Source organism: Lingula anatina, chromosome 1 (genome assembly GCF_051362555.1).
Source record: "Lingula anatina isolate TDL-2025a chromosome 1, LinAna3.0, whole genome shotgun sequence".
NCBI classification, from domain to species: Eukaryota; Metazoa; Brachiopoda; class Lingulata; order Lingulida; family Lingulidae; genus Lingula; species Lingula anatina.
In genome coordinates, this window is record NC_141767.1 from 64,319,584 (window position 1) to 64,335,204 (window position 15,621).

General features: G+C 34.6%; 1 protein-coding gene across 7 annotated transcripts in view; it reads right to left on the reverse strand.

Annotated features, from left to right (window-relative positions):
- Positions 1 to 3,545: 3,545 nt before the first annotated feature.
- Positions 3,546 to 15,621, reverse strand: part of LOC106162019 (DNA polymerase subunit gamma-1) — an 89,919-nt gene continuing 77,843 nt past the window's right edge. For 6 of the 7 annotated variants that reach the window (XM_087003164.1, XM_087003143.1, XM_087003158.1 and 3 more), the window contains exons 16-22: positions 10,406 to 10,512; positions 8,001 to 8,173; positions 7,124 to 7,153; positions 6,807 to 6,921; positions 6,214 to 6,465; positions 5,888 to 6,005; positions 3,546 to 5,609 (exon numbers count right to left, since the gene is read on the reverse strand). In XM_087003164.1, coding sequence (XP_086859290.1) covers positions 5,503 to 5,609; positions 5,888 to 6,005; positions 6,214 to 6,465; positions 6,807 to 6,921; positions 7,124 to 7,153; positions 8,001 to 8,173; positions 10,406 to 10,512 — 902 coding nt within the window. In that variant the 3' untranslated portion in view covers positions 3,546 to 5,502. The remainder of the gene's footprint in view (positions 5,610 to 5,887; positions 6,006 to 6,213; positions 6,466 to 6,806; positions 6,922 to 7,123; positions 7,154 to 8,000; positions 8,174 to 10,405; positions 10,513 to 15,621) is intronic. The other variant, XM_087003169.1, reaches the window with a different exon arrangement.

A 15,621-nucleotide genomic window follows, 5' to 3' on the forward strand; every position in this document is an offset into this window, starting at 1 on the left:
CCTGCGGCTCCGCCGCCAAGTCACCGTTACCGCTTCTCCTCCTAGACGGTAAGGGCCTCCATACCCATCTCTTGGATTTAGGTCACCTATAATCTCAACTCGTTCCACGTAAAATTTGGGCTTTGTCGGTATTGGGGTCTAGGTGTGGCACTCATTACAATGCACCCTTGTCCAAAAATGGCAAAATTAAATGCTAATTATCTCCCCTACGGAAGGAATTATGGGAAAAATTTCTACAGACAGCTTTCCAAAAGTCATATGTGTAGATTTCAAATATGCCCTTGGATTTGACCTTTGACCTTTATTTCAAGGTCAAACGGGCCAAAATTTTCAAAAAAACAAAATTTTTGCCGAAAAAAATTTTTTTTGCGCTCTTATTCAGACACCACACAGACTTAACTAATAATATTAATGGAAAGTGTTACCCTTCGGGTCATCTTTCATCTTCGTGAATTTGGGGTCAATCGGTGCATTTTCACGGGAGTAGCGGCCATAAGATATCAAAACTGAAAATTGTCTCTAATTCGGGAACCGTTAATGCTAGACACCCATTCTTTTTTGCATTTTGTAGAGCATGTAAAGCCCAACACTGGAAGTGGTCTCCGTTTTTTTGTATTCCATACGGTTTTCGAGTTACGCTTTATCAAAAAGTCATATACTGGTGGTGAAAGCAAAATGTGCGGGCTTGGCAAAGCAGACAACTTGTGGTCAAAAATGACATTATTTCATCAAATTTGAACATCTGGAACTTCAAAGCACCTCCCATTTCAAGAATTTTGACCAAAATGACCTTTTCTTTATCTTAATTAATTTTTTTCTGTAGGAAATTTATGGCACACTATGGTAACTCCAAAATTATACCATTTAGTCCCTTATATCTCCAAAACTGGCAGAGATAGGTCCATAGTTACTATTGAAGTTGAAAAGGAAGTCATATACTGGCAATCTAAATGTGACCTTAAAATTGACCTTTGACCTACTTTTCACCATGAACTGAACTTTGTAAATTTTGCGTCCCTTTTATCTCCAAAACTGGCAGAGATAGGTCCATAGTTACTATTGAAGTTGAATAGGAAGTCATATACTGGCAATCTAAATGTGACCTTAAAATTGACCTTTGACCTACTTTTCACCATGAACTGAACTTTGCAAATTTTGTTTCCCTTTTATCTCCAAAACTGGCAGAGATAGGTCCATAGCTACTGTTGAACTTGAATAGGAAGTCATATACTGGCAATCTACATGTGACCTTAAAATTGACCTTTGACCTACTTTTCACCATGAACTGAACTTTGTAAATTTTGCGTCCCTTTTATCTCCAAAACTGGCAGAGATAGGTCCATAGTTACTATTGAAGTTGAATGGGAAGTCATATACTGGCAATCTAAATGTGACCTTGAAATTGACCTTTGACCTACTTTTCACCATGAACTAACCTTTGCAAATTTTGTTTCCCTTTTATCCCCAAAACTGGCAGAGATAGGTCCATAGTTACTATTGAACTTGAATGGGAAGTCATATACTGGCAATCTAAATGTGACCTTGAAATTGACCTTTGACCTACTTTTCACCATGAACTAACCTTTGCAAATTTTGCTGCCCTTTTATCTCCAAAACTGGCAGAGATAGGTCCATAGTTACTATTGAACTTGAATAGGAAGTCATATACTGGCAATCCAAATGTGACCTTGAAATTGACCTTTGACCTACTTTTCACCATGAACTGAACTTTGCAAATTTTGCTGCCCTTTTATCTCCAAATCTGGCAGAGATAGGTCCATAGTTACTATTGAACGTTGATAGGAAGTCATACACTGGCAATCTAAATGTGACCTTGAAATTGACCTTTGACCTACTTTTCACCATGAACTGATCTTTGCAAATTTTGCTTCCCTTTTATCTCCAAAACTGGCAGAGATAGGTCCATAGTTACTATTGAAGTTGAATAGGAAGTCATATACTGGCAATCTTAACGTGACCTTGAAATTGTCCTTTGACCTTCTTTTCACCATGAACTGAACTTTGCAAATTTTGCTTCCCTTTTATCTCCCAAACTGGCAGAGATAGGTCCAAAGTTACTATTGAAGTTGAATAGGAAGTCATATACTAGCAATCTAAATGTGACCTTAAAATTGACCTTTGACCTACTTTTCACCATGAACTGAACTCTGCTAATTTCTTTCTCTTTTAACTCCTAACCTGGCAGAGATAGGTCCATTGTTACTATTGAACTTGAATAGGAAGTCATATACTGGCAATCTTACTGTGAAATTGACCTTTGACCTACCTTTTGATGAACTTAACTTTGATTGTACCATTTTAAGTTATATATATATTTTTTGCATATTTTGAAAATTCTTGTTGATTGCATTTTTACAGCTTGTCAAGCAAAAGACTGGTGGCTGTGTCCCTTATTTTGTGTATGTGGGGGTCTATACAAATGCGCTTGCTCCAGCTGGTGGTACAATATTCGGAGGCGGTATCGCCTCTCTGATCCTCTAGTTAGACCTTCCTGTTATCAAACCCAGCTTATTAAAACTGGCAGCTGGTAGGAATGGTCTTTATTGACACATCAAGTTATGTAGTTTGAACCTATAGAAAGGCCAAATCATGAGGGGTGTGTAAAACTATATTCTGCAATTTATATAGTAGAATGTAGAAAGTCTCCCACCTGCAGATCCAATCAGAAAAAATTGCATGACTTTTTCTATAAAGTATATCACATCCTCCATAAAAAAATCATTCACTTTTTCAGAAGTCGTTATGTCATATATCCCACATATTTGTTTTTCATTTTTAAGTGCTCACTCAACTTGCTTCATCTGCACAAAAATTGTCACAATTTTCTCCAGTTTGCATACACCTCAATTAATTTTGCCTTGATTCAGTATGTAATTGGCATGAGCCTCTTTTTGGAATTGAGATTTACAGAGATCAAATAAGCATATTTCTATAACCAAATAACTTATGCTTCAATTTTATGTTATTATTTTTTTTCTTTTGTAAATTTATGATTTTGGACAAACATTTATGATGGTTAAATAAATTAGTAATTCAATGCAAAAATATTTTAGTTATTCTTTGTACAACTTCTCTTATCTGTGCAACTAATATCTTTAAGTTATGAGGTCATACATCAATGTTATTTTGATTTTTACATGTTTTTTTCCTTGTAAAGCCCAAGTGCAGTCAGGTGGGCAGTCCAATTATCCAGTTGTCCCCGAAGCTAGCTCTGACAAAATAACAGTCATCTTTGCACATGAGTAATTATTTTTGTTTGCATTCACATATGTAACAGAAAGCACCCTTGCTCCCCCAAACATTGCACAATCGGAGTTTTTCAACAGCAGAGTCTGCAGAAAGTCTCTCTTGACCCCATTTACCACTGTTTGTCATTGTCAAAACTGAAAACTGTAGCAATTTCGATTTTTGTTTCACCTTGTGTGTGTGTGTGTATGTTATTATCCTTTACATGTGCCCAGCCCTTGCCAGTGGTACAAAACTGTATTTGCAATGGAAAAAGTAAAACTCTTTGCAAGTATATCTAATCTAGATATAGGTTTTATTGGCATACACTGTAATATTACAACAATGTACGTCCATCTACCCCTTTTCTTGGCTTCAAGTGCCACTTCCCCTCACCCCAAAGTAAAATAACCAGTGGAAAATGAAAATGAACAAAATCAAATGTAAAACAAGGCAGCAAAGCTGTCAAATGTACAGACAAAAAGCAGGAAATAACTATGCACAAAATAGGCTACTGTCAATTCTGATGCAAAAGTACATTATGTTAAACTGCAAATTCAACATCAAATTTTAATTATGCTCAACAGGTAATACCAATGTAAGTAAAACGTGTAACAAGCATAAGGCTTCAGGCCCATGGGAGTTCAAGTTCACACTTTGAAAATGTATAACTTAAAGAAAAAGAAGCCAATTAGACTACTTTTCCAACCCAGGCTGCATTTTAGTCCTGCATTTCTTTTTTGAACATTTGGCAATCATAAGTAACATGGTTTTCCAATAATGGTCATCATGGCAGCAGCACCCATAATTGTTTTCTTCTATTCTGATGCAATATTACGTATTGGTTAACAGCATAATGACCGTCAATTTTTAATAATAAAATATACGTATCATGGATTTTCAGAAAATGTGACTAGCATGGGTCTTCAAGCATGTAGAACTTCAAAGTCACACCTTGAAAATGCCAATATGTGAAATATGCTGAAAAGTGAAAAAAAAGCATAACTTCTACAATAATGGCCGGATCATGCTGATTTTCGAACTTGACCTGCGTTTTATGAATATTCATCAGCTCTGTAAATATAAAGCCCAAAAGTAAAACTGCCTTCCACTTATCGTGTTTACAATGAAAGTGCACGGCGCCGGCGATGACGGCGACGACAGACGCAGGTGATGGCAATATGTACAGACACATCTACATATATATATTTACTGTACTGATTGAGAACAGTAAGTGACATGGTTTTTCTTAAATGGTCATCATGGGAGCAGTGCCCAAAATAGGTTTTTTTCAAATTTTGATGCAATATTACATAATGTTTAACAGCATAATGACCATCAATTTTTAATAATAAAATATTAGTATCATGGATATTCAGAAAATGTGACTAGCAAAGGTCTTCAGGCCCATGGAACTTCAAAGTCACAACTTGAAAATGCCAAAATGTAAATAAGTCGGCACTGTTCTGAAATGTTTTTTTTCCCCCATTTTTGACAATTTTTAACATAAAACAAAATTAACAGTTTACTGCCATTTTTATATGATCAACTAAGAAAATTGATGAGATGGGAAAAATATCAATAGAACAGTGTTAAATGTCCAATTTCCTCCATTCTGAACATAGTTGATGATTGAATCTAACAAACTGCAATATGATATGATATGAGTTTATTTCCATTTTTGACACTTTATTACACAATACACGATAACAAGTTTACCATCATTTTTACAAAATCAACTAACAATGTTGTAAAGATGCAGGAAATGTCAAACAAAAACTTTTATGTATCTTATTAGTTTAATAATGAGACTGTTAACATGCCTAAGAATTGAATCTGAGGAAATGTGAAAAATATGCTGAAAAGTGAAAAAACAGCATAACTTCTACAATAATGGCTCGATCATGCTGATTTGCGAACTTGACCTGCGTTTTATGAATATTCACCAGCTCTGTAAATATAAAGCCAAAAAGTAAAACTGCCCTCCACTTATTGTGTTTACAAGGAAAGTGCACGGCATCAGCATCGCCATCGGCATCGGCATCGGCGACGACAGACGCAGGTGATGGCAATATGTACAGACACATCTGTGTCTGTACATAAAAAGGTAGTTTGTCAAAAGCTCTAAATCAAAAACTTCTCTAAAGAATCAGGAACGGCTAATGAGTGCAGCAGTCCTTATCCTGCTTTGTAGAGATATAACAGTCTTCTAGCAATGACTATTTGGTTACAACTTGTAGTTCTTTAAAATCTTGCTTAAACTTTTAACTCTATCTTGGAGTGCTGTTCAGATTTTTCTTCGGAAACTGGAGATAAAGAACCCTTTGTGATATCCAAGATCTGATAGATATCCAAAGATTCACCTGAAAATGGAATAATGTAACAATATGAAATGCCGAGAACTTTGTATTTCAATCAAGACTTGCTTCTCATAGGATCACACGAGTTTTGATCTGCACCTCTTGTAATTACAGTAACATGTTGTCAGTAGTCTTTTTCTTCACCAGATACTCAATCTACATTACATAATTTCTATATTACAAAAAACATTATATGGCTGTAATGTAAATTACTTTATATGGGTGTAATACTACTTAATGGCAAAATACTCGAGCTAAGCTTTCTGAAGCACTTAGTGTACCTTCAGGCATGTCATATCCTTTCTTCAGGCCTCTTGGATTAGATGGTGTCTTACAGTCCATGTCCACCTCTTTCCTCAAGCACACATCAAAGTCCACTGCACTGAAGAAGGCGACAGACTGAAAGGATCCAAGATTTTTGAAATAGCAACATCACTGCTAATACCAATTTCATAACAACCACCAATTCTTAGTATCAAGTTACAGTACTGTTTGATTTAATACCTAATATAAATAACTACTATATTTCTCAAACATTTTACAATTGAACAGTACAGAAGCATCAAGTGTTAATATGAAACTAATAGTAACAGTGCTTGTGACAAACCTGAGGTAAATCATTCATTCCAAGTTTGTAAGCAAACATACACCTGGTTAGGAGATTGGATATCTGGAGAGCAAGTGCTGCCCTGTATTTGTCCTCACTTTTCACCAAGTATCTGACTTCATCATGAATACTAATGGAGAACCTCCCATCTATGCCATACTTATCAAAAAGCCACTGGTTACACACTAATAACAGATGGAGGTAGTCCACCCCAGAACTCTGAACTACCCAATTTAGCCTGCTTGTCATGAACTGGAAATATCCATCAATACAAATAACAACTCATCAATTAAGACAACTTTAGCATTATCATGATAATGTCTAAACAGTTACTGGGACCTAAATCTGCCAGGTTAATAATATGAATGTTTTAGAATCACTTGAGTACAAAATACTCAAGATACCAAATCAAAAGTAATGTTTACAGATGAATCTAAGCTGTAGACAGACCTTTCCTGAACTTTTCTTAATAATAATTTTATTGAGCACAGAAATGTTTTTAAATTTAAGTCTCAGTCTCTCTCTCTCTCTATATATATATATATATTAAAAGAATAGAATGTAGTTAATTAGAAATATTGATGAACACATACATGATCGCTGACTTTGTCTGGCTCCAGGGCCCTGCTGATCTTACATCCTAGGGCTGGGGTTTTTGGCTCTGGGACTGAAATGATGCTCTCCAGGCTGTTAAACATTTCAGATTCACTGCAAAGAATCAAATCAATCTCTGAAATCGTTTTTAAGGATGATAAGGCATTACATGAAACATCTCAATCTGCCCATGTTTTGGAGAAGGGTAGCAAACATGGGCAGAAATAATTCACAATGGTGAAGTGTGCATTAAGTTACCTAAAACATGGATCATCTATTTTCATAAGCTATTTCATTTAGAAATAAAAGTACATACCTGCCACCAACCCATTTCGTTTTTTTCACTCTAAAATGACAGAGGCAACTTTACATTTTCAAAATGATCAAATAATCCAATACATGCAACATCCAAACCCAATACAGTGGTGCAAATAATATCACATGCACACTCTTAATTATTTAGTGCACTGATTAAAGCCATGTTTAATAATTTCATGGTCCCACATGAAGTTAGTTTCAAAATTTCAATTGCCTGGAACCATGGAGTTTAAAAAATAATTCATTGTCCAACCCCCAAATGGAACAGATTACTGTGACAAATGTAAAACTTTCAGCTGCAGAAACGTTTTACTAAAACAAAAAATTCAGTGTCAGTATAGGTGAAGCAAATTGTGTCCTAATGATGTTTTCAAAAGTAATTGTCAAACAAGACTATGGGGGGGGGTGCATTGTTACCAGACATGGTGGAACATTATGTGTAACATTTGATAATGTAAGTTCGCGATTAGGATTCTTGTAATGAGAGGTCATTATGGAAATTACATGTACATTTAAAATTGAGACAGACGGATTTTTGTTCTATACATGTTTTAAAAACTGAACACTTCTTTGAATTAATTCATTTTAATTTTTTGAGAATTAAGCTCATGAAATGCACCTCCATATTGGGTTTGGGTGACAAGTACTGTGCATAAAATAATACAATTTACAACAGATCAAATGCTTTTAAAGAGAAAGTTCTGATGTCCAAAGACTTGCTAAAAGCCGCATCACAAGAAGAGATAAAAATTCAAAACAACCCATACTCATCTTATTAACGATGTGATAATTACTGTGGATTTCATTTCCATATAGAACACCATTTTATTAAAGTACATTTGATTATTGTCAACTGTAGCATAAAACTAACTTACTGCTTTCCTTTTTCATCAATATAATTTTTGGTTGTCTTTTTCCCTTTTGTTGCGTTGTACATAACATACGCCTTTTTTAATGCTTCCTCTTTAGTGAGCTTCGGATTAAATTCACAGAGGAGTTCAACAGCATATTTGTAGCCAGCACCATAAATGCGCCCATAATTGAACACCTGCAAAATAATTTGAGGTAAAACTGTTCTGTAATGCATAGTTATGCATTTAGGATGCATATGATGTCAATTTCTGTCCACAAAAGCTATCCAAATGCCAGCATATAGTTTCAAATAGTAAAGCTAAGAAAAATACCAAAAGATATTGTTTAATATTACCAAAAAAAAAAAAAAAAAAAAAAAAAAAAAAAAAAAAATTTAAACAGGTTTTTCTGCTAGCTTTCTATGCTGTATAAAAACAGGGCAGATAAATAAGACAGGTAATGTCAAATTTATGACCAAATATTTTAAGCAAGGAGACATTAAAAGCTCTTTTATGGCTGATTGAGTGATTTATTCAGTTTATTCTGCATGTCAACTGCAATATTGAGTTGTATAAGAAACTAGTAGTCATGGTATATCTGGTAATCCACACTCCACCAAAGCTCGGTTCACATGTACCTTTAATACATCAAAGAAACATGGCTGCAATTTACAAAGAGTTGTACCATGGACTAGCAAGTCAATAGTAAAACACTTGAAACTAAGGGATCAGAGAGGCGATTCCGCCTCAGGATATTGTACCACCAGCTGCAGTAAGCGGATTCGTATGTAAAAGCAAAAAAAAAGGACATCACCTCCAGTGTTGTGCTTGACAAGATCTACAAAATGCAGTCTAGAGTTCTAAACATTTTTATTGAAAATTACAATTTAAAACAAAATCATGGGGAAGAGGAAAAGTTTAAATCCAAATTTGTGAAGTGCGATTCATGTCAAAAAGAAGGTCAATGTCAATTTAAAGATCACAGATTGACAGTAAATGACTTCTTATTCTAGTTCAATAGTAACTATGGGCATATCTCTGCCACCCTGAGCTTCAGAGCTAACTTGACACTAACCTATTCACTGTAGCCTATCTTCATCGTGTCAAGTAACCTCTGACGAAAATAGTTTGACCTAGTTTATATAAGCCAATCAAATCCATGTTTCAAAATTTTTCACCAAAGTTTGGTGAAAACGCTGATTGGTTGACCGTCAATCGGCAATCCTCGGCTGATTCCGCAAGCTCCATACTAACAACAAAGTTATTGTCGAGTGCGGAGACATCCGAGTAGTTCCGAGTGTATTACCGTACACAAAGAAAGCAAGGCGAGTGACTACGAAAAAGAATGTGTTAAGTTATCTCTTGATTCTTTGCAAAATATGAGTAAATCGGAATTGAAACCATAGGGTCTAGCAGTTTGAGGCCCTGCATCATTATCTACTGAGAGACGATGTTATTTGCGTGCTGCCCACAGGTTACGGCAAGACACTGATATTCAGCCTTATCTTTGATTGGTCCGGATTTGAACAAAGCGCGCTTTGACTCGTTCGCGTTCATTGGCTAGATCGTTTAATGAGTCATTGAGTGCGGGCTTTTAAATTTGATTGGCGGGCGGCGGAGGCAATCGAATCTGGTCAGAGGTTACTTGACACGATGAAGATAGGCTACAGTGAAGAGGTTAGTGTCAAGTTAGCTCTGAAGCTCAGGGTGATCTCTGCTAGTTTTGGAGATAAAACAGATAGAAAGGTTGCCAACTTCAGCTCATGATGAAAAGTAGGTCAAAGGTCAATTTTAAGGCCACAGTATGCCAGTATATATCCTCCCATTCAACTTCAATAGCCATATCTCTGTCAGTTTTGGAGATATAACAGATACAAAGTTCCAAAGTTCAGTTCAAAAGTAGGTCAACTTTAAGGTCACAGTTAGATTGCCAGTATATTACTTCCTATTCAAGTTCAATAGTAACTATGGGCGTATCTTTGCCAGTTTTGGAGATACAAGGGACGGAAAAGTTGCACAGTTCAGTTCACAGTGAAAAGAAAGTCAAAGGTCAATTTGAAGGTCACAGTTAGATTGCCAGCATATGACGTCCTATTCAACTTCAATAAGAACTATGGGCCTATCTCTGCCAGTTTTGGAGATATAAGGGACTAAAATGTTCCAAACTTCAGTTCATGATGAAAAGTAGGTCAAAAGGTCAATTTTAAGGTCACAGTTTGCCAGTATACACCTTCAGGAGCTGGCGGAACAGACCAGAAGGGACTAAAACCATGTCATATATAGTATATACTGGCAAACTGACTTAAAATTGACCTTTTCATCAGTAAGATATATTATTTATCAAGCATTATTTGCTTTATTATTATTATTACTAATTATCATTTTATTATTATTCTTAATTGTATTACTTTTTCATAATTTTGGTCTACCTTAGCCTGTTCTCTGGTGATCCCTATTGTCTCTGCAGTCTTGCTGTGTAAGTCAGTACCTTCACTCTTCTTGCCTTGTAGGTTCATCCAGCCAAATGCAGTGCTGCCTGGAATTTGATAAATAAACATGCAACAATTTCATTTCTGTAGCTTTCAAAACAACGTGTATTACATTAGACTGTACACTGTAGCATTGATGATTTTCCTAGGGTTTGGCTACCCAAGCATGAGAAGACTGGATCCGGCAGACTCTGCAGAAGAAACCTGCATGGTTCAACGGAGAGGAAGGCAATTGCAGCTGAGCATTGTGGAATGCTGACGGCAGTATGAGGCACAGAGCACATCCTGCAGGTCATCCACTGCATCTGCATTCCATCTCCAGTCTTCTTGACCTTGTCATTTCACTAGACACAGATGGTCTACGACAAGAGAGTGAGGCTGACAGTGTGCTACTTTTCTTCACTTTAAACAAAGTCTCCGCACAAGTTATCCTTTGTCAAATCATTCCATCATCAACTTTCTTCAAGTCCTCACAGATTGGCCTTACAAGCCATCTGCGCAAACACAACACAAATCACTAACTTATAGGATGACAAGATGGTCTTTGTTGATCCCGACAAATGAACCACACACTGTATCATAAAATCTCAGTGTATTATAACTGTACTGTAAGACAGTTGAAAACTAGAGGATCAGAGCGGCAATACCACCTCCAGGTATTGTACCACCAGCTGGAGTAAGCGCATTCCTATGTAAAAGCAAGAAAAGGATACCACCTCTAGTGTTGTGCTTGACAAGATCTACAAAATGCAGTCTAGAGTTTTAAATATTCTTATGGAAAATAAAAAAAAAAAAAGTCAATTTTAAGATCACAGATTGCCAGTATATGACCTCCTATTCAAGTTCAATAGTAACAATGGGCATATTTCTGCTAGTTTTGGAGATATAACAGATAGAAAAGTTACAAAGTTCAGCTAATGGTGAATAGTAGGTCCAAGGTCAATTTTAGGTCACAGTTAAATTGTCAGTATATGACTTCCTATTCAAGTTGAACAGTAACAATGGGCATATCTCTGCCTGTTTTGGAGATGCAATGAACAGAAACGTTGCAAAAATCAGTTCACGGTGAAAAGTAGGTCAAAGGTCAATTTAAAGGTCACAGTTAGATTGCCAGCATATGACTTCCTATTCAAGTTCAATAGTTCAATAGTAACTACTATTTTTGCCAGTTTGGAGATATAAGGGACTAAATGTTACAATTTTGGAGTTACAGTCATGTGCCATAAATTTCCTACAGAAAAATTAATGTAAATAAAACAAGGCAGCAAAGCTGTCAAATGTACAGACAAAAAACAGAAAATAAAGATGCAAAAAAAGGTCATTTTGTCAATTTTGATGCAAAAATAAATAATGCTTATAATAGCACTATCAGTCAACATTGAATTTTAATCATGCACAACAGGTAACATGGTCAATAACAGGAGCGGACCCTGAGATATTTTCTGACAGTATTCCAAAGTATCTATGTTGATCCATCCTCCATTTTGATGGTCTTCCAACAGAAAAAAAAGATACCAGTCCATATAAACTTAATAACCTGACTGTCTTCCGGAAGACTGAGAAGATGGTCTCAATCCACCCCTTAAATAAGATTACAGTTTCAGGACCATGAGAGACCAAAGTCACATGATGAAAGTCTCAATATTTGAAAAATGATGATAGTGCATAAAATAATATTACATTTTATTACATTATTATGTTTATTTAAAGACATAAAAAACAACTGCTTATGTGGAAATACAGAAAATGTGCAGAGCCTCAGGTGGATGAGAGTTAAAAGTCACAAATGCAGTGTTTGAGAAAAAATTATAAAGGAAACATAACAAAACTATAAAAGCACTCCGAGAGTGCAGACCTCTGCCAAGGCAGCAATTGTTGATTATTATTGATTGATTATTGAGCCAGACCACCACCAAAAACTAATCATTGTCCTCTTTGGCCCACTTCTGACAGTTCCTGAGGTAAATATAATTCCAATGAAGCTGCTATTCAAACTTTTAATCTTCAAGTTTGATATATATATATATATATATATATATATATATATATATATATAATTACCTGCATAATTTACCTGTATAATTATCACTGCTTCCTTATTATTTATCTAGCAGAGAGCTTAACCTTTGGCAGTTTACAGGGAAATATCAAAAAAGTGTGCTTTATGCAATCTCATTTAATGGCCTATTAATTAGGCAAATGATTTTATAACTTAGCTAAGTGATACCCAAGGGAAATTTATAGACTGACCCTCTCAAAGGTCTTTCAGGCCCATAAGTCACAACTTAAGAAGAGCACAAAACAATAATGCACAAAATAGGAGACTACCACTTCTGATGCAATAATACATTATGTTTAACTGCACAGTCAACATCAAATTTTAATTTTGCACAACAGGTAACACCGATGAGAGTAAAAGCATAAGGCTTCAGGCCCATCAGAGTTCAAGTTTATACTTAGAAAGTGCCAGAATGAGAAAAATGAAATTTCACACAAAATTGCATTAAATTCAATAATAAATGATAACCCAATTGACCTGGCTTTCTAATTTGAACTGCATGCCAATCCTAAAAATCATACTCTTAAGTTAAATATAATAATAAATAACACAGTTTTCTTTTCATAATGTTTGCAGTAGCAGTGCAAAAAGATTATTGTCAATTTTGATGTAACATTACATAATAAATTATAGAATAATTATCACCAATTTTTGATTATTGACTATAAATAGCATGAACATGTAGAAAATTTGATTACCATCCGGCTTCATGTCCATGGGAGCTCCGAGTCCCACAATGAATATGCCAAAAAGATAATGAATATTTCACTAAAATGAATAACTTCCAGAAAAAGAAGCCCATTAGACTGCTTTTCCAACTTGGGCTGCATTTTAGTCCTGTGTTTCTTTTTTGAAAGTTTGACAATCATAACGAACACGGTTTTCCCATCATGGTCATCATGGCAGATGTGGATGATTGAATCTGACAAACTGCAATGATATGAGTTTATTTCCGTTTTGGACACTTGATTACACAATACATGATAACAAGTTTACCATCATTTTTACATAATCAACTAACAATGTTGTAAAGATGCAGGAAATATCAAACACACACTTTTACGTATCTTATTAGTTCAATAATGAGACTGTTAACATGCCTAAGAATTGAATCTGAGGAAATTTGAAAAAACAGTACAACTTCTAAAATAATGGCCCGATAACACTGATTTTCGAACTCAACCTGCATTTTTGTAAGATTGACCACTCCTGTGAGTATAATGACAATTGGCTTAGCTGTTTTTCTTATATTGTGTTATTAATGTTGCATTTATGTTGAAAAAAGTGAAAAAACAGCATAAAAAAATTAAAAGAAAATGTAAAATAAAACATAACAAAAAATACCAATAAAGCTGCTATTCAAACTTTTAATCTAGCTGTACAATTACTAACATGATATGAATAACCCTATTGAGTTTGAGAATAATAAGGCACTGTTATTCATCTTTAGCATTAATGTAAGCGTTACACAAATTTTTTTTTGTAAACTTATTTTCCATATTAAATAACATTTACCTGCATAATAATCATCGATTCCTAATTATGTGACACAGTTAAGAAAGCTAAACCGATGGGACTTTACAATGAAATCTCAATGTGTGTTTATGTAATCTCATTTAATACCCACTTGAAAATTAATTAAGCAAATTATTTTATAACCCTGAAATAACTTGAAAATCAATTAAGCAAATTATTTTATAACCCTGAATTAACTGCCTACTATCCATATACATTTATTGCACCAAATAGCACTGTACTGCATTGCTTTCAAAACAGAAAACAATTATGATGGTTTTCCAACACAAGCTGCACTTCACTCTTTTCAGTAAGGTTGATTATCATAAGTAACATGGTTTTCCCTTAATCGCTATCCTGGCAGCAGTGTCCAAAATAGGGTTTTCTTTAACTTTCATGCAATATAACATAATACTTAACAGCATAATGACCATCAAATTTTTATAAAAAAATAAAAGTATCATGGATATTCAGAAAATGTGATATGGAAAGGTCTCCAAGGACATGGAAGTTAGGGTCACACTTTCAAAATGCCAAAATGTTAACAAGAGATAACTGTACTGAAATGATTTTCTTTCCATTTTCAACACCTTTTTTTACATAAAACCATCATCAATTAACTGTCATTTTTAAATGATCAACTAGGAAAATTGTTGACATAGGAAAAATATCAATAGAACAATTTATAATGTCCAATTAGCTCCATTTGGAGATTCTGAACATAGTGAATGATTGAATCTGACGAACTGCAATGATGAGTTCCTTTCCATTTTTGATACTTTATTACACAATGCAGGATAATAGGTTTACCGTCATTTTTATATAATCAACTAACAATATTGTTAAGAAGCAGAAAATGTTAAAACAACACTTTAACATATCCAATTAGTACCGTTATGAGACTGTTAACATGCTTAAGAATTAAATCTGAAGAAAAACCACTTATATACAAAAAGGCTAATAACTTCATCAAAACTTAACTGATCAAGCTTATTTTCAAACTTGATCTGTATACTGGTCAGATTGATCACTCCTGTGAGTTGCAAGACAAAAGGCTGATTGGTTTTCCTTAAAATGCGTTATCAGTGTTGCATTTATGCTGAATAAAGGGAAAAAAACAGCATTACTTTTGTAAAAATAGTCCAATCATGCCAATTTTCAAACTTGACCTGCGTATAATAAATATTCACCAGTTCTGTAAATTTCAATCCAAGGAAAGGAAAAACATTTTTACACTTATCATGTTATCGGTGTTATAAAAGTGCTGAAAAAATTGAAAAAAAACAAAAAAAAAAAACAGGATAACTTCCATAAAAATTGCCCGATCTTGCTGATTTTCAAACTTGACCTGCGTATTATGAATATTAATCAGTTTTGTAAGTTTCAAGCCAAATGAAAAAACAGTTTTCCACTTATTGTGTTATCAGTGCTGCATATATGCTGAAAAAAGTGAAAAAACAGCATAAATTCCCTAACAATAATGGAATCATGCTGATTTTCGAACTTGACTTGCGTATTATGAATATTTATCAGTTCTACAAGTTTCAAGCCAAAAGGTAAATTGGTTTTCCACTTATGGTGT